The following is a 27293-nucleotide window of genomic DNA, read 5'->3' as shown; positions in this document are numbered from 1 at the left end:
TAGTTACCAGTTGGACCAGCTTACATAAATCAGCTAATTTTTCTACAGAAGGCTGCCATCATTATCATCACAAAACAGCTGGTATATTATCCTTAAGTAGAGGCTTTAGTAAATGGAATCTTTTTTTCACCTCAATTAATTAATCAACTCCTCTCTTGTGAGAAACCTGGCATGCTACGCACTTGGAAAGCCCAAATATAACTAAAATATTCCTTGGCCAACAAACTGAGCCAAGTCTTTTGTTAGTAAAAAGCAATTACTTTTTTGATTAATTCACATTGCATTGAACTCACGTTAGCGGTGCATGTTTCTCTTCTTTGGCTGTCTCCAATCTGTGGAGTACTGCAGCTATTCTTAGTCCACATATGTCATTCCGTTATGAGATTATGTATGAGAGCATTTTACTCATTTTGATAATTACATATAATCCAGCATCTGTTGCATAAAGATGCTTATTATCATATTTGTACAGTATGATGTATTTGTTTTCAGCAGTGCCTCAGCTGTGATTCAAAATGAGCAGAATCTCATCTTGTTGCTGTCTGTTTGCTGCTGTGAAATGTCAACTGTGTGTAAAAATAATTCCCTGCGAAGCTATTGTAGTTCTTCACAGGTACTTAAAACTGATTTAATTTCCCCAAACATGATGATATTCCAAAAGTGTTAATAACAAAATAAAGCACTCTGCATAATCATCAGTTCATCAACTAAATACGTGTAGAGTACTACTTTCCAATGTATGATGGTTACTGAATACTCATTGCATACTGATAAGCCAGTTCTCTTGTTCAGTATGCTGCCAGACCATCTGCCATACCATGCGCCAGTTACAAATATGACCGGCAACAGTGACCATGCATACATTATGTCCTGTTCAGCAGACAGCAGTGCTCCCCTAGGTGGGAGTTGTAATAGTGGAGGTGAAGCATGTGGATGTACAATATTTTTTTGTGCACTCTCAAAGTGCACCCTGCCCGCAGGTTTCTGTGAGTCTGCTGGCATGAATAGGGCTTTTGAGGCCTAAGCATGGTCCACGGTCCATCTGGGTGAAGGAACATGTCACCGTGTAGATCATTTGTGTGTCTGGAGAACAATGGTAAATGGTCTCTACTTATAAAGTGCCTCTCTAATCATGTCGACCACTCAAAGCGCTTTTTTACACTACGTTCACATTCACTCATCATTTATACAAGAGGAATATATTAGTATTTATGAATTAGAATATATTAATATATTATTACCAATTAGTGCTTATTGCAGCTGACAGTTTGACTCCAGGATTTTTTGTTGTTTTTATATGACCAGACAGTGAATGATATTTTTGTAGTGAAGAGGTCTGATATTTTCTCTTCCTATCGGACATGTCAGACTGTAATGCTAAATGGTCTGTGCTTGTATAACAGCCTTTTTTGTCGACCACTCAAAGCACCTTAACACTACATTTACAGTAACCAAATGTCCCGTGTGCACGTTGCAGCGGTCTACTGCAAACCAAAATATATAGAGGAACATCACAGCCCTAGCTCCTCCATGCTCATCATCGGATTTTCTTTTCCTAACCAACCAGTTTTTCAGGCTTAGACTTTACTCTAAGCTTGTACCTGATATTTTTTCACACTGAGCAAGCAGGTGGTAATATCATGCAAGTAAAATAATAATATCAGGTTAAGTCATTATTTTGTATAAACTTAGCTAATGTTACATATAGCAGCCAAAACACAGAATTATACTGTTCGCCTTTCCTGCTCAGCTAACACGACATGGTTGGAAGCACAGGGGAGATGTTTGCTGGGCCTCTCTTCCAGCTGTTGAGGAAACAACAGACAATATAATAATTAGTCTTTAGGAAAAGCAGCATTTATTAGATGACACACTGTAGCCTACACTGCAGTGCCAAATTTACTGTTAATCCTTTCCTCTGCTCTACTAGCCTCTCTGTACCCCATGTGCATGTTCATTCGTAGTGAACATGCTACTGTATTTTGTTTTTTGTTTGAGACAGACACACTTACTGTTTCTGGTAACATCTAACTCCTGTTCATACGGACTTTGAATGCACGTATTGTAATTTGCTTAACAAAAATAAAAAGACAGATTTTACAAAATTACAATTAACAGTCTGATGTAATCCATGCAACGCTGAAAGGGGATGTGAAAAGAGACTTGCTGCTGTTAATGTGACAACATGTATGCAGATGTGGTAGTGGAATGGCAGTGCCCATTTGAAGTTGAATGAGATTTCCGTTCGGTTACGTCTTGAAATTCTGGGGTGTGGTTGCTACATGGAAAGGGGGAAAGTGAATTCGAAAAGAACAAGGTTATTTGATATTTATTGAAGCAGAGACATTGAGATTAATTGTTAGATTGTAAACAGTGCAAATGCTCTGTTAATCTTTTTGGTGGGAGTTTTTCTCACGCTGAGTTGTGGGTCTGATGGAAGGTTTTCACATACTCTTTCAGTCATTTTGCCGGTGGTGAAATCATGGAAAGAAGGGGTCATACTGTACTTACTATTAATTGGCTTTGGAGAGTTGATGATACAGAAGGCTTGTGGTGTGTATACTGTAAACTGTGTGGTTCGAAAAGAGAACCAGAAAGACAACATTCATATACACTAGAAGGAATGAAAAAAACAATGTTTCCTCTTGTATGCTAACTTAATTTGTGAAAACAGAATATGTTACGTGACCATCAATAAAGAGCGGCATGTCCTCTTTGTACAGTACTGCTTCTCTCTCTGTCTTGATCTGCTTGTTGCTCGAAGTCTGACTCCTATCTGCCTTTAAACCGCTCCTGTCACTAATTGCACCTCCCTCTCTTGTCAGTCACCTTCCCACCATGCTCATTACAACTTAAAATTCCTCATGTTAAATACTGAAATCAGATGTCTGTTGTTGTTCTGAATAGAAAAACAATGTGCCTTCTATGAAAGTGTCTTAAACAAGAAGCTGTAATAGCATACTGAGTCTTTCCTGTATTTAAAACAGGGCCAGTGTTGTGTGTCGGATGATGCAACATTTTTACTCACTTGAGTTAGTGTGCTTTTTCATCTCCTCTCCTTCAGTTTGACTGACAGTGAAGCTGGTTTACCCTATGACAAGGAGTCTATGGCCATCATCCATCTGAACAACACCACAGTCATGTACCTGAAGGAGGTCACCAAGTTCCTCGCCATGGTCTGCTTCCTCCGCAAGGAAAGCTTTGAGAGGAAAGGTCAGCCTGTTTGCAGACACTATATTTACGTGCATGTTAGAAAGTAGCCGTGCATTTCTGCCGTTGTTCACCATGCTCTCCTTTCCTTGAGCTCAGCACTTGATATAGAATTGCAGGAAGGAGGAGCTATATGGGTGCCCCTTGTTCTGGAGATAAAAGTCCCATTTATTTTCCCCTTAAGCCTGACTCACACCATAGGGGTTTTATAGCCCTGATTCTGCCTTCCTGACAATCAGAAAATAAATCTGGTGTGGTACCTTGGTCGGTACCAATGTGCGGTCCAGATTATCTGGTAATGTGAGGGGTTTACAATCTTCACACAACGTTGGTGCTTTCTGAGCCAGTCCACAATAGCCAATGAGAAAGACAAGTCTACAAGGAGACCTGCAAATTCTCACTGAAGCATGGACATGTGGTCCATGTCTCCTCGACCAACCAGACTTGTTTAGCCTTCAGTTGTTGTTTTTTCTCACTACAAAGCATTAGTAAGTTTCATCACATCAGTATCCATTTTGTTTACATCTGCTTCCCCATGAGATCACATGAGGTTGCCCGCTGCTCCCTACACCACAATAATCTTATTGATTTTATCAATCTCATATCATGTCACGTGTGATGCGCCATTATTTTCAAATCTTGTACTGTCAGCATGTTTGAGATCAGAGAGAACATCTCTGAGGATTCTCCTTGTGTGGGATTTTGAAACTCCTGCAGTGTGAGCTCTGTATCCGAGAGTGTTGCATGGCTCACAGTTGGAGCACTTCCACTGGATGGATAAGCTCGAAACTCTTCAGATTGAATCCTGAGTCCAAATGATTCAGAGATCCATCCAAAAATATATATTATTTATTCATAGCTCTCCAATATAGTGACCCATTCTTGACTGAAGTAGTTTGCATGTGAATGGTCCATTTTGTGCAGAAGACTCAAATGATGCGTCAGAGACGCCCTTTTCTGGTCGCATATGTCATGCTAATCCTAATTTACAGTCAGAAACTAAAATCTGCTAAACCTGTGCACCAAGACTGTGAAGATACAGACCAACGAGGCAAAGCTGGAATTGCGGGAACGCTTAGACTATTGGAGCGTTTTCAAGGTTGCAGGACTAAAACTGATGATTAAAACTTAGATCTTTTCGTCCATTTTCTTCCGCTTATCTGTGGTCGTTCACCTTCACCGGAGCAGCCCCTGACGGAGCCTTCTCCAGATCTGTCCCCTCTAGAACTCCGCAACTCGATGGATGGATGTATGTCATCCGCGTTCAACAACTCTGTAAAAACAGCTGTGCTTCGTCTGCCTGACCTTACTATGAACAAGTACCGGAGAAAGCGCTAGCCACGGCTCAGTGTTTGGATCTGCTTGAGGATGATTTCTACCAGAATGATGGCAAGACCCTGGACTCTTTTAGACAAACTAAAATCAGCAAGGAAGATCTATGACACTATCCACGATATGTACAAAACTCTGATCGGGGAGGATATGGTGAAAATAAACCAGCTTCAACTGATGATATTTTGCAATAATCCGTCTTTATCACTGTTCTCAATGACTGAAAATTAGCAAAATAATGAAATAGGTAGTTCTTTGAGAAAACTTGTTACCTGGTTTCATTGTACAGAAATACGAACGATTTGATCAGACATGCAGAACTGTTCAACTGGAAAATATTCTTGCTAAAGTATGATCCCATACGTCCTTGGAACTGGTTGCACAATGCACCCTGTGTATAGGTCAGTCTTGTTTGTCAGATATTTGAAATTGTGACTGAATGGACTGAAGACGCCACTGATATGAAAACCTACCACTTGTTCACTCTGTACACTTTCTTTGTCGATGTGGTGTGTTTGATGCCTGTGAATATTTTGACGGAACTGAGAAAATGACACCGTGCTTTTCACAAAACTCTAAATCCTAATTGTAATCCTAAAGATGATAGAATGTTAGTTTTGTCTCCTTAAGAACTGTACACTACTCTTGTAGGAAAATGTATTTCTTTTAGCCATTTATCTCATACACTATTGTGTTACACTCGTGTTTAGTTATGAAATGCATGGCCTTCGCAATGTCCTTTTTATTTGCAAATGAGAAATAAAAAAAACTTAAGAGACAGCCAAATGGCTGATAATTGTTTCATGAAAAAAGTGTATTACAACCTCGCTCATCCTGGCAGCTTCTGAGGTGTAGGACGACTCCACACAGCTGTGCGAGATGAAACAGGGAAGAAAGTCAAGCTTGAAATGCCAAAGAGTTTTTATCGGAACAGAATACCTACACACTGCATAAACCTGCCAGAACACATTTTACCAGAAACAGAGAGTTTGTGCCAAGGCTGTTATACTAATTTCAAGCAGACCTTTGCGACATGCAAGCCTTGGCAGAACACAATGACAGGTATAGTTATTTATTAATAACTTAAAACTAGATTATGGAGATATTTTACTGCCAAAAACACCTGGCGATACCTCAACGTCTTAAAAAACTTGGCAAAAAGCTGTAGCCACAGCTATCAGAAAGTATAAAAATGATGCCTATGCAGGTAACACCAGAGAATGCCTTTCAGGTGTTTCAAAACCTCTGCAGCACTTTTCCTGTCCGCCACAAGATGAGTTTTAAGAGGGGAGATCTTGATCTTATTTTTGACTCTTTTGGATTCCAGCCAGATTTTCCTCATTACCTCCCAAGCATCTTACAGTTTTTGGAAAACCATACTCGAACTCTACCACGACCGCCAGCTTCAACACCTGCTGTCCACCGTGTGTGGTCAACGCTGCATGTACGATCTCTGCCACTGAGTGTGCAGATGGGCCATCAGGCTTGTTCATTACAAATGTTTAAACATTGTTGAAAATTGTGAGACACATGCTTTTTTCCCGCTAGCTCATCTTTAAATCATTACAAAAATATTGATTATTTAAATGTCTGTAGACTTTGAATGTTTTTGCCCATGTCCATTACTGATTTAATGATGAATACGTCTGCAGACGCTGTAGAAGTGTTTGAATAAATGCTTTATTGAGAAAAGATTCAACATATTTGACTCCTGAACAAGTTTATGATTAAAGGGTGATCCAACATGGGGACAGGGTCATTGGTTTTCTTTTTGTTTTGATCTGTGTTTTCGTGGGCCTCTTCCTCTTTTTCCTCCTCCGGCCTTCTCCAATGGGGGGACAGGATTATTTTTTCCATGGAAACACCCTCTTCCACTTTGAGACGTTCATATTGTTCGCAGGCTAGAGGGTTACTTATTGAGGATAAGGGGATGTTGAGTTCTGCCAGGATGTTTAAAAAACTTGTCCAGCCTCTGGGTTATTTTTTAGAGCGTCGTACTTCGTCACTTTTTTCGCTTTCATTTTTGCATCCAAATTGTCTTCAGCTGTCTGTCTGATGGAAGCCTCTGGTTGAGTCAGACTGTTTTCACTGGTGGGTCAAGATAGGAAATATTTTCCAAGAAAAAGGGCTTTTGTGAGGGAAAGAGTTGATGAGCTGGTATATTAATCTGCAATTTGTCGCAAGGGTCTTTAAACAACACCAGATAATTGCTCTTCAAACTAGTGGTGCGACCGTGTTTACCTTAGTGAAATACATTTTGCATCAGCATCATGACGCTCATATTTTTATGATGTCCGTACTGGGTGAAAATTTTAACCCCTTCAGGGTGATCGGAGTCTTGAGAAATAACATTGTCCAGAATAGTGATGGGAATTCTGGCTCTTTTGGCTCCTCAGATTTTTTGTTGCTTAAATTAATTTATTACCCAAAATAATGTAAAATTATGTTAAAAATGAATTACTTATGTATAAAACATACATTATATCAAATGTTTATTATATTATTATATGGCTTATTATACTCAACGTGGAACAGAGTGCTACAAAAAAATAAAGTTTAAAGTACAAAAACAAATACCCATCTCAGTTTGACAAAAAGATCCAATCTGTGATTGTATGTATAACATTTAGAAACTTTTACCTATTTACAGTGAAACAACATAGAGAAGCTTAGAGAATCACACAAAATATAAACGAAAATGTGTAAAACTAAAAGAAAAAAGCAGCATCCAGGTAACAGTTTTAGCTAGTCTCTAGTGAAGATTGGCATTAAGAAAAACCAAGTGCCTCAGTTTTGAATAGTTGATCCTGTTTCTTCTCTCTGTTATTATCGGCCCTGTTTTGGAGAAGATTCTCTCTGAGGGGACTGATGTTGCTCCATGCCATCATGTGTGTGAGACGTGGGCAGACTGAAGCCTTGGTCTCCCAACAGCTCAGTGGCTCCTCAAGATAAGAGTGTATTGCATCTGCTGAGGGATTCCTTCTTGTAGACACTGCAGCAGCAGCAACAGCTGCAGTAGACAAACTGGCATTTTCATTAGTAGCAGGTTCACTTGCTTGTCTTTTTTCTAACAACTGCACTGATGGATGAACAGCTATTTTTCGATATGAGATTTTAACCTTGCACACTCTACTCTCTGCCTTTGTGTTATCGACGTAATTGAAATGCATCCAAATTTCCTGCGGTCACTCATTTTCTCACCTTTCCAGCGTGTTGTCTCTGTAGCGGCTGTTCTCTCTCTCTCTCTCTCTCTCTCTCTCTCTCTCTCTGTGTGCTGTGTCTGTAACTCCCACCCCTCCCCTTCCCGCTCATTGCGGACAGACAGGCGCCACCACACATCACATAGTTGACCAATCACGTGCAGCTTGAACAGAAAAAAATATATATAAAAAAAAGCAGCTCCGATCTTTCACTTCAAAGAGACGGCTCTAAAAGGCGTTTCGTTCATGACCGACACATCCCTAGTCCAGAATGATCAAATGATTTTGTTCAGGGGGAAACGGGTTTTCATCTTCTAAAGAATCAGGTAGTCTGTTGAAAAATGTAATATTTTCATTCATCTTTTGCAGTTCAGCCTAAATGGTTTGAAAAGAAGTATTAATCCAAACAGTGTTTTCCAGTTTCCCATCCATCACTGGTTCACAGTTTTCCAGTATACTTTTTACAAAATAAGTTTTCCCACAACCACTTGGTCCCACAATCAGACATGAAAGAGGCCTACAGAGTCTGGGATCAAATTCAATTTCCCCCTTAGCGGTGAAGTGTGACATTTTTCTATCATCTATCCTAGTAGCCAAGAGGCAGAGTTTTCCTGTCATACACCACAGTTTTTTTCAGAAATGTTGAATTTTTCAACTGAAACCCTTGCCCTTGACATGAAGCACTACTACATGTAACTTTTGGGACCGGTGACATCAAATTTGAGTTTTTCCTTCCCGAAGAAGGAGGGTCATAAAGGGCAGGTGATGCCTCGGACTGATCCATCGGACCGATCCTTTGGCCTCATCGACTGCTGGACTCTTTATGAGATTGTTTGTTCGCTTACACTTCTTGTTTATTTCAGTGAACTTTGTAAAGCACTGTGAATTGAATTGAAAATTCCTGAATGCTGTCACCCCCCCAACTCATCTGTCAACCTAGTAGTTCCCCATTTCCAAAGGGAGTCTCTTCATCTTTCACCATGTATGGCTGGCTCTAACTGAAGTTATTTTGTTATTGAAAAACAGCGATGAGTGGCTCGTATATTACATCTCAATATTGGAGAATAAGTTCCCAGAATTCTCTGTAACTAACTTGGAAACATAATCCTTTCTTGCCAGATGTTTTGTAATGGGCAGTCATGGCTTTTTTGTATAAATTACAATTGAAGCCTTTTTCCATTTTCTTTCATGCAACAGATTCTCTTGATCTCATTAACACTGTCATTGTTTAACAATGAAGAGATGATGTCAGTCAGCCTCTTTAACCTGTAGTGGAGCAGCAGCATAAAGCAGGTGAGAGTGTATTCTTGAAATTTTGACAACCATGTCATTTAAATAGCCGTCAGAGCAGTCACTATATACTGTTGTCATTACTTATTATTGTACGTTTTGAGTATTGCCATGCTGATGATTGGCTTCATTTGTGTTTTGGGTGAGTTCAAAGCTGTCTAGTAAATTAATGAGCTGTTGTATCTTGTGATACACCATGTGAGTTCAGCTCTCAGAATTCTAGTAGAAATAGGGATGATTATTTTGGTGGGCGATAATGTAATGATAAGTACCAATTCTGCTTTCAGCTGAAGAGCGAGGTCAATGTCATTAAACATGAACTGTGTAAAGATAGTGGCTAGAAGCCCTACTGCTTTTCTGTTTGGACAATTAACTGAACTGAACTGAAAATGAAAGACAGGCTATCATATATTTGATCGTCTCACCTGCTATTTAAGATTATCAGTATTTTAAAGAAAGTGGCATGGGGCCTTCCTCATCTCCAGTGGACACCTGAGCAATGATGTGGCTGTTGCTCAAAGGAGATGAAACAGGTTCTCAGCTGGTCTGAGCCTACCTGAATCTACCTCATTTATAGATGAATGATGAATGATGAACCAATACTGTGTGGCAGCATGTTCTTGTAGCTCTTGAGGTTATTGTGTATTAAGCGTATTTTTTGTGTTCGCTCGCATTTTTTTGACCAACAATGTTGACTGCAGCCTGGAAGAAAGTTGTGTCCACAAGGGAAGCACTCCTCTCGTTGCAATGGATTGGACAAGGAGTCAAACACCCCATCCCGGCTGAGCCGAAGAGGCTGTACTACGGGTGCAGGGCTGGTGCTACACGTAAGGCTAAGCTAGAAGCTAGGAGAAGGAGATACAAGCCAGCCCTACCATTGATTATCATAGGTGGTGGGGTTGGGCTGATGAGGTGTGCTGTGGGGGGCGTCTGTGAGCCATGCATTCGAGATGAAGGTGACGGAGGAGGGGTGGGGCACTGTCTTGAAAGTGCAGACGAGGGGGGCTGCAGTGGGGCTGACTGGGGATCACAAAGTTCCTCCCTCACAGTCCTTCAGAGCCTCCTCAGTCTGACCATCTCTTCACTGTGCGGGGGACAGCTGGTTGTTTGTGTACCAGAGGTTTGTACACAGATAGGCAGTGAACCAGGTTGTGGTCAGATCTACCCAGCAGGGGGAGGGGTGGTGAGGTGTAAGCTTGGCATAATACAAGTCCAGGGTTTTATTATCTCTGGAGCAGCATGTGACGTACTGGGTGAATGTGCGTAGAGAGGGAGATGGAGAGGCACGGTTAAAGAAGGAGGGCCTGGGGGTGCTGTGTTTGCAGCCTGCTAGAGACAGTATGGAGGACATCACAGGCTACATCAGCACTAGCAGAGGGGGGAATGCACGCACGCTATCGGCAGGTAGTACGGCCTCATGATAATGGCCAACAGCTCAATGTCCTTGCTGCAGAGTTGTTCTTTAACAGTGATGTGGCCAGAGCTATACCATCTATAAACAAACTCCTCCTCCCTTTCTCTTCATGTCTGGGGTCAGCATCAGCGCCGCTAGTTTGTCCATCTTATTGAGGAGACATCTTACATTTCCCATGCTGATGGACAGGAGGACAGGTCTGTACCTCCTCCTCTTAGCGTGGTGCTGAGCCCCGGCAAGGCTTTCGCGTCTCCTCCTCTTCAGTTCGCAGGGAACGTCGGGCCTGTCCTCGAGCAGCACCGCAGTGTTACAGAACGTCAAGAGCTGATCCCTACTGTAAACAACAGGGCCATGGCCAATCACGGGGTCCCCAGACATGGCTGTAAAAACAGCAGAAGGGCCAAAGCAGTCAAACAGTCAGTCATCCACGACACTGTTGCAAATACACAGACCCAACACCCTGATGCATCCATTGTGATATCGGTAGATTTTAATCATGTCAGCCTCATCTCTGATCTGAGTACTGAGGCACCCTGCAACCGCCCAGTGCGTTCAGGAAGTGGACAGCAGAGGCCAGCGAAACTCTTAAGGCCTGCTTTGAGTGCACAGATTGGGATGTACTGCAAGGAAAATAACAATAACTTGGACACTGACATTGACAGAATGGTTAACTGTACTACAGACTACAGTAACTTATCTTGGAACACACTTATACGAGCAAGGACTGTACTCTGTTTTCTCAATAATAAATCCTGGATCACCAGTGACATTAGGACACTCTTCAACGAGAAAAAGGATACAAGCGCAAGCAAGTGCAACACAAGCTAAAGAGGAATCTATCGCAGGTCAAGGAGGTCTACAAAAGTGGAGAGAAAGCTGCAGCACAACAACACCAGAGAAGTGTGAAGGGGTATGAGGACTACCACTGGCTTCAAGCAGAAGGACACTCAGACAGCAGCAGGTGATGAGGACTGGGCCAGTGAGTTAAACCAGGTCTACCAGGTCTAGGTTTGATACGACGACCAATGTCTGCCCTGCCCATGCTGGCACAGCCTTACCCTCTCCCACCACTTCAGTACTAGCCCCCCCTCCATTATCTCCACTTTGCCGAAGTCCTTACACCGCGGCTGCATCTCCTCTCTCACTCGGGTCCTCCCTATCCCTCACAACAAACAAAGTGAGGGCGGAGCTTCCAGGAAAAGCAGCTGGCCTGGATGGTGTGCGTCCAACACTTCTGAAGGTCTGTGCAGCCCAAATGGCGGAGCCTCTCCAGGAGGGTCCTCAACCTGAGCCTGTAGACAGGGGGGGGTTCAGGTTCTATGGAAAACAGCATGTTTCATTCTGGTATCCAAAGTAAGGCCCCCAACTGAGCCAAAAAACAGACATCATACATCATGAAGACACTGGAGCAGCTGCTTCTCCACCTCCTGAGACCACTGTGTGAACATGCACTTGACCCCCTACAGCTCAGGCACCAGGAAAATATGGGGGGTGGAAGATGCTCACCTCTACATGTTCCACTGGGCTGAGCATCACTTGGATGCTGGTTATGTGAAGATTATGTTCTTTGACTTTTCAAGTGCTTTCAACACTATCCAACCTCCCACGCTTAGAAACAAGCTCAAAAATATGGAGGTGGACCCCCCCACCCCCAGCTAACTGACTGCCTACACTGTCTATCTAGAGTGACCAGTGGGATTAATATTAGTATTTATTTCAGTAATCTTTGCACCCTGCACTGTTGCATCGTATACTATTGTTTAGTTTTGCTTTTTATATATATTCATTATTCTTTTACCTACTTGTAAATGCATAATAGTTTGTGCATATATTTGTTCAGCTTTGCTGTCCTTGTCTTAGCTGCATGTCTATTTCTGTGTGAGTACATTGAAAACAGTAAACAGCATCTTAATTACATACATAATTACATAATTAGATAATAAAACTGATTCTGACACTTTAACACTTTAACCAGAATCAGAATCAGAATCAACTTTATTGGCCAAGTTTGTACAAGCAAACAAGGAATTTGACTCGGTGGAACTTCCCTCTCTATGTACAGTAAAAAGTAAGAAATAAACTACAACAATAAGAATAAGAACAAGAACAAGAACAATATAAGTACTCATAACAACAGTATGTACGGTGGAGGTAGGTGTGGTGCATTTATGTAGTGCAAAAGTAGTGCAAGTATAGTGCAAATGTGCCTACTAGACGGAAGGAGTTTAAAGAGTTTATGTGCGGGGTGTGAGGGGTCTGCAGAGATGTAACTTTACCCAAAAGGTTGTCTTTTTTAATCTGATATCTGTGGTAGATGTTTTGCAGACCGTGTGAACTGATCAGGACCAGAGTTTTTTTAACAGCACTAGCAATTGAAATGAGAGACAAAACTGGGAATGGAACAAACTAAAAAATGTCTCATAAAGTCAGTATGGGGCAGTGTTAATTACATTGATTCCCTTTGTGAACCGCACCATACATTAACTATCAGTTATCTTCTATGATATAGCATTCTTTATTCCAAGGCTTTTGATACATTAGTAAATTATTACTGAACAGTAAAACTTGAACTAATGCTTTAATGATTTAATGGTTGACCTCTCCAACCTCTACAGCGGAGGCTGATATACAGTCATTGCAGTTATCTACATTGAGCTGTCTTTAAGAACAGATGATTGAGTCAGTGGTTGGTTTGTGAGGCTCACATTAACTTGCTGAATTTTGCTGTTTAGTTCAGCAGTCAGGTGATTTCTTTAAAGAAACATCATATGAAGTTGTAACAGATAAAGATGTAACAGTCTGCGTTGTAGAGTAGGTGCATTATGTGCTTTTTTGTCTATGAAGCCCACTGCTGTTAAATTATGTTTTGAGAAACTTAAAACATTACTATCTTAATTCTCTTTGACATTGGACATCAATGTATTAAGTTAATTTATTTGTCATTTTACAACACACACATAGAAGATATTATTTATATATTTTAATCTGGAATAGAACATAAAATTAAAAAAAATGAAATAGCACAAAGCAACATATACAGTCATTTATACACATGTAGATATACACTCATAGCCTGGCAGTAGGCTTGATGATGGAGCAGCTCTTATCCCAACTCTCTTACCTCTCCTCTTCTGGCAGTCACCAATGCCAATGAGTGTGTTTCTGCAGTGGGTGAGGTTGGGCCCACCAGAAACGGTGCGGACTAGATCTTTCTTTGTCTTTGTCTGTCTCTGAACTCAGTTTCCTCGCTTAAAGATGTGGTGCCCCAATCGAGGTGGACTTTGAAGAAAGTCCCATTAATCAATGTAATTATAAATTATCTTAGATAGTAATTAATTATTTCCGATAGCCAAATTGCCCAGAAATGATGCAAATCCCAGCATATTTTGGTGTGTAACACGGTGTAACACACCAGGGAGGCATACCCAATAATTATCACTTCATCCATTCTACTACAGTGCAATCTCTTTGTTATATTTGTATATACTGAATACTATACTTTTTTTTTCTATTTATATTTTTTATATATATTTTTTTCTACTTATATAGGCACCTGTTCTTTGCTGCTGCAAATTTGCAAATTTCCCCAATGTGGGATGAATAAAGGTTTATCTTATCTTATCTTATCTTAATGCAGAGTACTGAGCCCATGTGAGGCCGTGTACTGTTGGCAATTATTCATAATTGTACAATATTAAGTTTAAAACGAGCAAAAGTCTTCATTTAACAACTAGTCTGCCTAAGAAGCACACATCCAGCTGTACTTACAAACAAGTGCATTGTGATGAAAATTGATCTAACAAAATCTAGCTAAAGCAAGTTGAGAGACTTAGTTGTGAAACTTGTTACTGTGAATTGCTGTGATAACAAACACTGAAAGCCCTATAGCGTTACCTTAAGGGCTTGCTACTGCTGCTAACCATTCAGGTTGAACCTACTCAGTAGGAACCCTAAGAATTTTGGTTCTGCATTTGAATATCACATATTCAATGCAGCAAATTGTCAGTATTTGCTGTTAATTTAAGTTTAGTATCTAGCTGTTACTGCCACATGTTGCAGCTTGAGTCAACTTTAAGAGGCAATCCTGTTACTGTCCTGCATTTCACAAACATAATTTTGTTTAAACCTGTGTTTACTTTAATTGGCCCCAGTTTGCTATTCACACTAGATCCATTAGATAGTCCCGTAGCTACCCCTCCCTCACAGGCTAGCCTCTAGTGTAGGCCACCACGTTGTTTGGTTAGGCTGGTGTACTGTTCAAGCTACGCTTCAAGGTGTCTGCCACCGCAACACCACAGCAAACTGCTTCATTGTATTAGACAACTTGTTTAACCTCACCCCTTTCTAGGCATAATAATGGAGAACCGCTGTGTAGAGCAGTTTATTTCTTCCATAACAAAGAGCCTAAAGCCTGGCTACCCCGAATTCATCAGCAGATTGAATTTCAGTGAGTGCACAGAAGAGATAAACTCACTACTAAATGACAGGTGCGATGCGCAGACAGCATCCATTGTTAAAATACTTGCTCTTGAACCTCCACAGGCAAACCAATTCAATTCAATTCAATTTATTTTGTATAGCCCAATATCACAACAGAGTTGTCTCACAGTGCTTTACAAAGTTCAAGAATAAACAAGAAGTGTAAACCAGCCTTATTCTTCAGAGCAAAAAAGCCATAGAAAAGGAGGTGAAAGCTCTTAGAGCGCAAAACACTTGTCTCCTCCACAAGGTTCAGATGGCTGATAACAAATATGTAGTTTCGCTTCTGGGAGATATTCTGCCTCGAGTCCTTCTCAGACACCGATGCATGGCACATTAATCTGTGCTCATTTCTCCAAAGAAAGGACAAGAACCGTCCAGGTATGTTCATCCTCCTTCTCTGCACCAATGCAAGAGTGGCCGCTGTCCAGCCCTTATTTTTCAACCAGGGAGAACTGTAGCACACGATTCACACGTTCATGACGCTAACTTAGTCTCACCTTCATCAGACCTCACAGTGTCCTCGCTTTAACAAGCTTGAGTTTCTAGCTAGAGACATTCAAAAAGTCTGATCCAGACAACTGTGATCACCACATTGATGACTATTTTAGGGAATTAGATTACAATCTAATTGACCTACCTCATGCAACCGAAAGGGAGAAAGTTAGACTTTGCCTGTGGAAGACTTGCTCTGAAGCTGGTTATACAGTCACAATCTCCCAGCGTTAAGAATGATTACAAATTGCTCTGTCAAGAATTTTCTTCTACTACTGAGGAGATCACAGCAATGGTTGCAGCCCTTCAAATTAAACATGCCCGTCGTGAGCATCCCAGAGAGTATTACAAACGTTTGAGGCACACATACTTCCAGGGCAAGAATGCACCAGTCTTAGAGGACAGCTCCACCTTCAAGGCCTTGTTCTTACAAAACCTCCATCCACGTGTGCGCACTCATGTTGTCATGCAGGACACATGAAGGTACACCCCTCAATGCAGGAGAAACGGAAGATTACACAGGTAGCTTGGGAAATTGTTGTCTCTTCCAAAACTAAGAATGACAAATGAGCCACCCAGCGCAGACACCAAAGCATCAGATGGGTGTAGTATTGAAGTAGTGTTGAAGTATTGAAGTCCCCCAGTAGAACTATGGCGTACCTGGACAGAACCCCTCCTGTGACACCATCTAGAGACTCCAAGAATGACGGAGAATCACTCTCTGAGAGGACCTGTTGTAAACAACCACATGTTGTGTAGTTTATCACATAAACAGCCATAGAAAAGGACTAATGTTTCATACAGAGCACATAAAGCAAGGGGTGTTTGCCCCTGTGTGTTTGGTGTAAATTTCAGTATTTTGATTGTTGGTCTATTATTTATGCAAAGTGTGTGTGTGTGTTGTGTTGCTGTCTTGCCACTCACTCACCTCAATCCTGCACACTGCCTTCGGCCAATTCACTGCCTTCCTCAGCCTAGCACAGCTGTCTTCCATTAATTCATCACCTCTCCATCATATCCACCCACCTGGCTCTTCTCTCAATCTGTGCCACGCTGCTGTCTCAGTTATAATAGTAATCACGCTCTAGAACTCTGCAGTGTATTATTCTTTGTGTTGTTTCCTAGCCGTGCTTTCTAACCTGTCGCTCTTCCCTTCCATCTGTCTGCATGCCTGCTTGTGCAACTCTCAGAGTGTGCAGAACACACAAACACACACACACACACACACACACACACACACGAACAGGGGACAGAGATAGAGAGGCCTCACCTTTCCGGCATACACTTTACGTTGCCCACTTGCTAGCCAGCAAGTTATTATCTTCGGTGGCCTCTAGATTTCAACAGTGAGGAGTCGTTTGGTGTTCATCATGTTGCAGCATCACGTATCAATAGTGTTCTCTCGACATAACGACTTGAATGGCAAGCATATATGTTGTATATAACTTTTCATGTCTTAACCGCAAACCCAGGACTTCCATTTGAAGGCAGCATGCAACTGGCTCAGTCCAAAGGTGAAAATGTTTGGCTACTGTATCAGCACCTCTTGAGGTCACTAAACACGATGTTATATCTTGTTTGTTTGATCCGCGGAGAAGCCTTGGCGAGGAAGCGGTCGTATTTCCCAAACGGTATATACATAGTGTACATAATACGGTGCAAAAAGTTTTCGCACTCAACACACCACAGCCGCACGTCTTTGGACAAAAACCTGCGCGAGCACGGGGAGAACGTGCTAACCGCTGCACCACCAACACACAGCCATGCATACAGGCATTGTTTAATGTAACTGTTGTCGTTGTTGACTGTAGCATCAACCATGATATTAGAAATAATAAATTGTAGCGTGAGATCAGTACCCTGACAAAGCATATTTCTATTTTGAAGAATGTTCAGTCTTTCCCTCTCTGACCTGTAATGGACTGAACTCCTTTCTCTGTCCCTTACAGGACTGATTGACTACAACTTCCATTGTTTCAAGAATGCCATCCAGGAGGTTTTTGATGTACGAGTAAAGGTTCAACAGAATCGCAAACTCCTCTGTCAGAGGCGGTGGAGTAAACTGACTATGACCAATGGAGTGCTCAGCAGCCCCCACTGAGGAGTGATGACATCACATCGGACAGCCAAAAGCACCTTAGCTGCACCAGGAGACTCCATCCTCAGTCAAAGGAACAAAAGTATGATTTGAACAGCTTCTTCTAGAGACTATGCTTCACTAAACATGCCACAGAAAAAAAATGTCGGGGCATAAAAACACACGTGGGGTCCTGGAATGACCCGTTTGTCTTGGACTCAGTGTGTTTTTTTTTTCATTTGTTGTCCTATGAGAGAGATGAGTGGTGGAAGTATCTTAGTCAGGATACTCACGTCAAAGTTTTAGCAATCTATTGCAACAATATACCGTTCATTTTAGTTTGGTGGTGTGACTATGCTCATGTGATGCTCAATCCTCATGAACACATTAAAAACATTCAAACTTCACAAGCCTTGCTAATATAGGATATTATATTTAATAATATAGCCAATTGCGGCTGTAAAAGATGTGAGTGTAAAATAACTTCCAAGCCTATCTGAACTACCAAATCACTCCTGAGACCAGTGGCTACAGCGCTGCACACTGACGCTGGAGCATATACTGTGTTAGTGATCATTTTCTTTCATCTGAATGGCTCATCTGAGGCATTACGGGCGCTTAATACCGTTAAATTATACAATTTAGCAGACAGTGTGAAGTATTTCCCTACAGGAGGTAGGGTGTTTTTAACATTACCCAGTGACTTTAATGCCATCTGGATTGTGTATGTGAGTAATTTCCCACCCAAACCACAATAATCATTACAGCCGCATTTTCCTTTTTTATGTGAAATTGCTGGTCCTCTTATTAGAATCTATTAAAATCCCATCCAGATGGACATCTTTTGAAATTTAACATTTTTTGTGAAAATAGAGAAAGTAAAAAATAGTTATGCCGTTGCGCCCCCCCCCCCCCTCGCAGGCGCTCCTCAACATTTTTTGTAATCTGATCAAATTAATCATCTCCCAAATTACACTCCTGACCTGTGATCACTACTGATCTTCTCAGATCCGCTCCACACACATAATGAGACGTGGACCGGAACCCGTTCGGGTCTCCAGTCAGGTCTCAGATCCTGGGGTTGAGAGTTTGAGATGACCCATGAAGGCCTCTGCTCTGTATGTTTTAATCGTTCATGTACATTTAACAACAACTGTTATTTGTTCTTTTTGTTGTATTTGATTTACAGAAGCTAAGGAACATTTTTACCAATGGGTGACATTCACTGTAATACTAACATAGCAGCAGTCAGTTTGGTTTGTTTCACACAGGTGGAGCCCATCAGAGAGGACTCTGAACGTGTTCATAGAGCTAATATTACAATGTGCAACCGGCATGATACAATGACATGTGCAGTGGCAATATCATTTGTACCTCTGAATCAAAGACTGCACATAAAGATGGACAACATGACAGCTCCGCAAAAGAAAATCACCGTAGTCGTGATGGCTCCAGCCGACATATTCGGGTTATTTTGGCCATATTGTCAGTCTATTGCCTGAATAGAAGTGAGGAAGATATAACTGTCTATACTATAACGGCTTCCTCCCACAGTCAGACATGCAGGTTAATTGGTGATTCTAAATGTCAGCTGGTATTGGCTTCAGCCCCCCCCCCCAACCCTTGAGGATAAGCGGATAACAATGGATGGATGGATGAATTTATGTAAAAGCCATTTAGAGTTCCTTCTGTGCTCTTGAAACTAGAACATTAAGCTTAGGTTAAATTCACATGACAACTTGACAGGGTTAAATGTTACCCCGGGGAACAGGAAATTGACAAAACTGTCATGTGGCTCAGAATTCTAGTTGATGTAAGTTTGCATAATTAAAAAGTAGGTTGAATAGTGGTTACTTGCACTGTAAAACCAAAGTGTGTGTGTTTATGTGTGTTGTTATTGGTCTAAGAACTAGAAAACACGTTGTTTTCTCAACAGGAAATATGATCTTACAATACAAGCCTGATGTAGGTTATTTAAATCAACACAGTATAATTTGTACTGTATAATGAGCAGCTGTGCCAGCTGTTAATGATCGTGAAATCTAACATCTTTACCAAACCTACTTATACTGAATACACACAGAACTGACACACTGTACTCAAGCTGAACGTCCCTTTTGTAATCAAAGATATTTCTGTTAACTATTTGATAACCAATTTAAGTACTTATAAACCATTAAACCTATTTAAAGATAATGCTGTCCTTGTTTCTCGAGCATAAATACAAGTTTAATGAACTTTGAACCTCAGCTTTTACTTTAAAGTCCTCAAAGCACTCGGAAACAGTGGCAGCTGACCAGTAGAGGGCGCTAGACTGCCTCTCCCTACATATATCAGGAGGTGAACATATAAATTAGATATATAATACAAAACAATTATGAAATAAGGGTGTTTTCCAGTCTTTTACCGCCTGTCAGCAGCCATTATGTATTGTTTTGACATGATATTTGTTTGATGTCTGTCTGAATACGGATACTTCCTGGGTGACGGATACCAGCCAAATGATATCTTTTGGAAACCCTGGTGACTTTAGGCTCCTGTTTTATTGGTTCCTACAGATTTTCCTCAGGGCACAGCTCTGTGCGACTTTCTTTGGCAGCAAATTTGTGTTTTAATTTTTTTTTATCTGCTGTGGTCGGACAATTCTCATAGTTGTCAGTCATGTTCACACCCACCACGGTGCCTTTGTCGACGGGGTCAGTCATACTTTCTTACCGGTAGCTTAGCAAGATGGCGTGTTCAAGTGAAACGGCCGAAAAGAAACAAAACACCCTTTCTCAAAGAGTTCTTTGGAGTTCTTCCTCGGCAGATGAGTTCACCAATGTCCAAACATGAGTCTCAAGACATTGTCTGGGGTTCATATGAGAAAAATGCTGTGGTCACAACTTTTCACCCAGTGACTGTTGCTAGTAATTTAGTAAAAATATAGTGCATTCCTTATTTAGCATCAAGGCCCTGTAATAAGATCAATAACATTTCTCTCATTTACAGGTTGAGCTGGTTCACCATCTTGTATGTCAACTCTTCATAAACTGCCCCTTGACTGAAATTCCCCAGGGGATAAATGAAGTATCTACTAAGCTGAGTAAACCATAAACTGAATGTGGGAAGATCCACAAGAACGGTATCTTTCAAAGTAATCTCAACACAAGGTCCATGTACTCAGCTGCACTGGAGCTTTTGATCATTCCTCTGCTGTTCTCGCTCTTTCTCTAAGAAATCAATTTAAGATTTTTATGATCCAAGTCTCAGAACAACTAAAAGGTCCTAGTGGTGAGATTGTTGTGTCAATAATTAGTAATTTCAAGTTTACAAAACGGGTTGGAAATATCCTTCACAACAAACGAGAACAACAACAAAAAGAACTGTGAGTAGAGGTAGAGTGGGTTGTCCAGCCAATCCAGCCAATCCTCGGCTCCTCCAATGTCCTTGGGCAAGACACTGGCCCACCAATTACTCAGTATGAATGAACAGTCTCCTCTTAAATTATATTCCTCATTGGTCAATGTAGTGTAAAAACTGCTTTGAATGATCAAAAAGACTGGAAAGGTGCTACACAAGCACTGTCCATTTACTGTATAGGCCCTCAGATTGATCCTGCATTTAAACTAATCTTAATACCCTGTCTTGAAAATGAAACCTCATCAAAATATTTTAAAAAAACAGCATGGACCTCACATGAAGAGTCCATGATAATGGACACCTTGTCAGTTATTATCCCTGATATGAAGAACAAGGCCCTGGTCTGCGGCTCTCACCCCCAAGCCTATTGGTTCCTACTAAATATCTTTATGTTATGGCAGCAGGACTGTGTATGTAGGATTGAGTCAAAATGTCACCCATAGTACAGAGGAATATGATACAGTATATCAATTTCTATGAGACTGAAAAATGCTGCAATTGTTTGCATGATCATGCTGCTGATGGAAGCTTGTAACAGACCCAAGTTGTATTTTCCAGTTGCCAGATATCTTAGTGTTATACGATCATGGCTGGGAAATGTGAGCGCATCTCTAATGAGATCAACCACAAGCAGTATCCCAGCACAATTTAATCTGTAGTGTTTCATTACCTTATTACTTTTATAACTCACTGTTGTTCAACATTTGGAGAATATTTCTCCTTCTTCTTTGTCTTTCTGCCTTTTTCTACTACTACTCTAAAATTCCTCTTTCTCTCGTAACAGATTTCCACCTTAGGGGTTCTCTTAGGGATGAGGCTTTGTACTGGGAAGCTTTATTATTATGGCCACCTGAGTGTTTGATAGCAGGCTATTAGCTTGTAAAGCAGCACATTGGACATTTTTTTTCTCTGAAGAAATAGAATTGGAGAGCTGATTGGCCACTGATCATGTCTGCCAGATATATAATAGATCACTATGGTTTTGGCTTGCAAGTTGATGTGATGGGGCCATTGCTTTTATCCTTTTAATCTAGAGTAGGTTGAGGGAGCTGCATGTGAAGGTGAAGCTCTCCATTTATATGTCAATCTGTGCCTTATCATCCCCCGTCATTATGAGCTGTGGGAAGATAACGAGAGAAGTAATTCTTAATTGCGGTCAGATTGAATTGGAGTGCCAGGGCTCAGAGGAGTGCTGATTCTATGTTGAGGTTGACTGGACATCAGTAGCTACGATGTTTTATCTATTTATCTATTCTAAGGTAAGACAAGAGGTTTCTGAACTTAATCATTATGTCTACAGTGAATGGTTGACAGGTGATTAGTCTGTTAGTGATTGTGAATTGATATAACAAGGTGCATACAGCTTCTCTCAGACCCAGGACCTACTTTTAGAAGTGAAAGGATGCCCAGGGATGACCTGAAGTGTGTGGCTGCAGAGGATGGGTTAGGGTTAGGGTTAGTTTAAGGATGCCTGCATGGGTTACTTTGCTGCTACCACAGGCTGACTGCAGATTTTCCATCCATTATCTGTACACTCAGTATTTGACACTATGGTGAGGAGTAAAAATTTTTGGGGATGCACAATATTATCTTCTTATTGATATCGGCCAATATTGACTTTTAATGAATTATCTGATATCAGCCAACATGCTGATATATTAAAACAGATTTAGTCGGCTGCTGCTTCCTTGATTAAACACCAGGCACCCACGCCAAGTCCCTGGCTTGGGGATGATGCATGCATCTGCCTGCAGCATGATAGTGGGAGAAGCCAAAATGTCAGCAGTGTGGAAGTTTTTTTAAAGTGTTGGAAATGGACATCAAAATTGCTATTTGCAGTGAGTGCTCAGTGTTGGTGATGGGAGGATGAGCCCAGACTAAATCTTTCAACACAACAAATTTGATTAACCATCTAGAGATCCGTCATCCCGAATGTTATGATGAGAGTGTAGCAGCAAAGAAGGCTGTTAGTTTGCTGACTTTTACTTTACTTTACCCTACTTTGGTTTTTTAGTCATTGAAAAGCAAAAAACATTGAAAATGTGCTCAAAGCAGATCATATACACGCAGGAACATTTTACTTGAACAATAAAATATTGATGATAAATTTAAAAATACAAGGAAGGTTTTTAGTCTACTCTTAAATATAGAGAGGGTGGATGGAGGACTCATTGTTAACATGTACAAACTGAAATCGATCTAATAGATAAGACTTAAACCAGCTTAATGCAGTTCCTTTTATACCGATGAACTGTTCCAGTCTCTGTAACAGGATGTGATGGTCAATGGTATCAAATGCAGCACTCAGGTCTAACAAGACCAGTACAGAGAGAAGTCCTCTGTCTGATGCTATAAGGAGGTCGTTTGTAACCTTTAAACTTTAATTTTTTTTAAATTTGTATCATTTTTGCTACATCCGGCATTTTTGTGTGATTCATGCTCACAGTTTTTTTTATCTTCAACAAACAAAAACATATAACAAAACAGATGAAATACAAAAATATACCACACTGATGATGCAGAGGTGTATGTATCAAATATGATACACTAGGCGTTAAAGGGTTAAGCAGATTCAACACATTCTCATCATATCAATCTTACACTCATTGATTAGACTGTGGAGCCGAAACATCTAATTAGAGAGTCGTCTAATGGTGAGGAACCCCAGCTGCACACAGACTGTAGGCTCAGTGACAGCTCAAGTGAACTTAATCTGGGGTCCAATTCATAATATGCCCAACCATTAACCAACATACTGTTTAAACTTTACTTTTTTTTTTTTTTTTTAGAGAGATGGAGTGAAGAAAAGAGAATTGTGGAATGACAGAAATGGTCCAACCAGCTGGGAATAAAACTGGATACTTGCTGCCATGGGCATTTGCACCCATGTGGTAGTCTTTTTGAGTATATTAAAATCTATTCATTTTGTCATATTTTGTCCAAAACTATATTGCTCTTATCAAATGACAACCTTTTTCCATTTTTCATTTTGCCAACTGCTCTCCTCATGATTTTTAAATCAAACACCATTGTTGAAACTATTTTTTGATATCATTAAAGCAATTCAAAGGCATTCGCTGTAATTTCCTCTCCACGTTGAAGGTTTGACTGTTAGTGGCAGAGTGCGCCTCTCCTGTGCGGGACTGGAACTACATCTTCACACACGAGATTCTCGGGGAGTGACGTGTGTACATACTGAAGGTGATGTAGAGTTTAGCGGAGTACCAGTTCTTTTTGGGTTTGGGCTGTTTTGGGCTCTGGTCAGATTTGGTTGTGGTTATTTTCAAAATGAATTTATTAAGAAGTGACTATCTTTTTCTCTCTCTCTCTCTCTCTCTGTCTCTCTGTCCCATTGTCTGTATTCATGTGTACCTTGTGTTGCAGGTAGATAAGCAATGTCCACTAGAAAGAGGGAAGACAGACAGATTATATGTGTTGCACAGCTCTCAGACACAAAACTTTTCCTTTTGTGTCTCTTTGTGGTGGTTTTACAGCTCACCTTTTTGTGGTTGTCTAACATTTCTTTCTTGTTATTGTGAGTCTCTTCGTGGTTGTTTGAAGTCATTTTACGTGACTTTGCAGTTTCCATTTTTTCGTATTTGTTTATAATTCTCATAGTCAAAGTCTGTTTTTAGTCATTTTGAGTCTCCATCCAGTCATTTTGAGTCTCCATCCAGTCATTTGGAATCTCAAGTCAATTGACTTGCCAACAAGAAATGTTAAATGTATTTTTATACAGAGGCTCTGGCCTAGGGACCTCCTGACCCTTTTGGCTCATGGGCCTGCACCTGGTAGGCCCATCTAGGTTAAGAACCTTAGTGTTTAATAGACTCTGACCTAAGTTTGAACAGTTCTGTAAAAGAAACAACAAAAACAGCATGAGCATGTGACTCAGAGGTCGGTGGTTCCATCCCCGGCTCCTATGGGTCAGCATGTCGAAGTGTCCTTGGGCAAGACACTGAACACCAACAAGAACCGTCTCCTCCAACATAGAGTCCTCCTGTATGAATGATGTGTGAGTGGGTGAATGAGGATGTGATGTAAATTGCTTTGAGTAGTTGAAATTACTAGAAAGGAGCTGTATAAATACAGATACAGAACTTATTCATGGTTCATTCATCTCCATCAAAACTGATTATTGTAATGGATTCCTGACAAGACTTCATGAAAAGACCATCAGGAGCCTACAACTTATTCAAATTCTGCCAAAAGAGTTCTATCCAAAACCATGTCTCACATGACTCCAAGTCTCCATTATAGTGCTATAGTCTCATAGTTGGCTGCAATTTGCATGGTGATGTTGCTAGTAAGCATGTTAGAGGAATGACTTATTGGCCAATACAAGCCACTTCCGTCCCAATATACATTGTCATTGCCAAGTAAGTTATTTTTTTAATACAAGCTTTTGATATGCAAGTACACTAAAAGTAAAACCCAGTCATAGTTACTACCAGTAACTGCAGATGTTGTCAAATCAGCCAGGACTGAAATCTTATATAACAGCAAAGATTGCCTCCAGACATATTTTGAGACACTTAAAAATAGTCTGCTTGTTTTTTTTTATTGCCTCATTGCAAATACTTCGGATTATATCTACTCATTCTCCCCTGATGAAAACTCCCAAATCTATGAGTATGAAATCAAATTGTGTAATTTAAACCGTTCGAGCACTCGACCATGTCACTAAGCACTGGGGGCTTCCAATATTAACATCAAAATTTTTTTGTATATTGAACCATGATTGGCTCCAATCCACTTGTGATGTCACAAAACATTGTGACATCAGCACATGTTAAACTGAGATTTCATTTTCAGCAGATGAATATGAAAGTTTTTAATGATTTTATATGTCCTTAGCGTATTCAAAAACATGACACAAAGAAAAAAAAACAATAAAGTGACCAAAGTGATGTTTCAAGGTTGTCATGTTGTTACTGCTGTTGTTTTACATGGCATGCAGTGATACGATCTTTCAGGTTTCATAATTCAAAGATCTGTATTCCTGTTTGGCACCTGTTTGTTTATGTGTCTGTTAGTTTAAATATTTGTGAATAAATATTTGCATGCATGTGTGTGTGTGTGTGTGCGTGTGTGTGTGTGCGGCACGCTTGTGCTCATGCGCGCATGTGTGCGTGCACATGTGCAGGCATGTCTCTTCCTTGCTAGGTCAACAGTAGATTGCATAACAGCTGCTGGTGGCTGTGGTTTGCACTACAATGTGTTACATAAGACAATTTGATGTTCAGAGTTATAATCCGGGCTGTGCTGCCTGAACACTCCCCATCTGGGATTTCCAGCCTGTTCTTGTCCTGAGCTCTGCGCTCGCCTCCCCTCAGAGCCGTTTCACTCAAACACTACTCCACACATAAAGGTCAGAATGTCCCCTTTGAGCAGCACTTTGATCCGTGACAGGGTGTCTCAGAAACTGATGGCTGGCTAGTTTGGTTTAATCCAAATGAAAAAAGAAAAAATTATGAAATAAATGAATCATGAGCTGTTGGCTTGTTGTTGGTCCATGATTTTGGTCCAGACTAAAATACCTCAACTGTTACATAGATTGCTGTGAATTGATTGCTAGTTTCGTGCAGACACTCAAACCCCTTTGACCTTGCCCATAGCCCTATCAGCTGGTCAAATTCTATCCCGCGAACATCTGCTGAATGCATTGGGACAGACTTTTGTGCAGACTTGTATGATGCCCACATGATACATTCTCACGATCAGTATCATTATCCTTTATCCAAATGTCAACGTCATTATGGTGCTATATGAAAAATATAGTGCCATAATGACGTTGACATTTGCAGTTCAGAGTGAAATGTGTCTTCTTAGATCAGATATTTTGTGACAGTTAAAACTGACGTTCATGTCAATTGTAAACCTATGACATTTTTTCTAACACTATTATCAGGTCCAAATTACAATGTGTCCAATACTGTGGATAAAAACGAATCAACCTCTGTTGCACTTTGTATTCAGTGGTAATTAGCAAATGTTAGTATGTTAGCATTAGCAAAAGAATGATCAGAATATATATATATACTAAACATCAGCACATTCAAAGCCTGCTTTTAAGGCCTGCTTAAAAAGATGACAATAATTCTGAGGGCTATACATACACATACAGCTCTGTATTGTCATGGATACTATCTGTTTGCCTTGTGTGCATAAATACAGTGATAGTGCATCTGGCATCTCAGTGTGAAATATGTTATATATATACATATATATATATATATATATATTATATTATTATTTTTTGTTTAGATTTTTGGAGAGAGATTAATTATCCCACTAAGCAATTTTCTACATTCCCCGTACCACCACCACTGGTGGTACTGATGTTTCCTTCACCTTGTTGGCAGATACTGTGTTTGTTGTGTTGGAGAATATA

General features: G+C 40.6%; 1 protein-coding gene across 2 annotated transcripts in view; it reads left to right on the top strand.

Moving 5' to 3' along the window:
- Window positions 1–17792, top strand: part of rragd (ras-related GTP binding D) — a 44894-nt gene extending 27102 nt beyond the window's left edge. For both annotated transcript variants that reach the window (XM_070842728.1, XM_070842727.1), the window contains exons 6-7: window positions 3065–3213; window positions 17370–17792. In XM_070842728.1, coding sequence (XP_070698829.1) covers window positions 3065–3213; window positions 17370–17521 — 301 coding nt within the window. In that variant the 3' untranslated portion in view covers window positions 17522–17792. The remainder of the gene's footprint in view (window positions 1–3064; window positions 3214–17369) is intronic.
- Window positions 17793–27293: the final 9501 nt, after the last annotated feature.

Source organism: Pempheris klunzingeri, chromosome 13 (genome assembly GCF_042242105.1).
Source record: "Pempheris klunzingeri isolate RE-2024b chromosome 13, fPemKlu1.hap1, whole genome shotgun sequence".
Taxonomy (NCBI): domain Eukaryota; kingdom Metazoa; phylum Chordata; class Actinopteri; order Acropomatiformes; family Pempheridae; genus Pempheris; species Pempheris klunzingeri.
The sequence above is the reverse complement of the archived record's forward strand: the minus strand, read 5'-3'. Positions and strand labels throughout refer to the sequence as shown.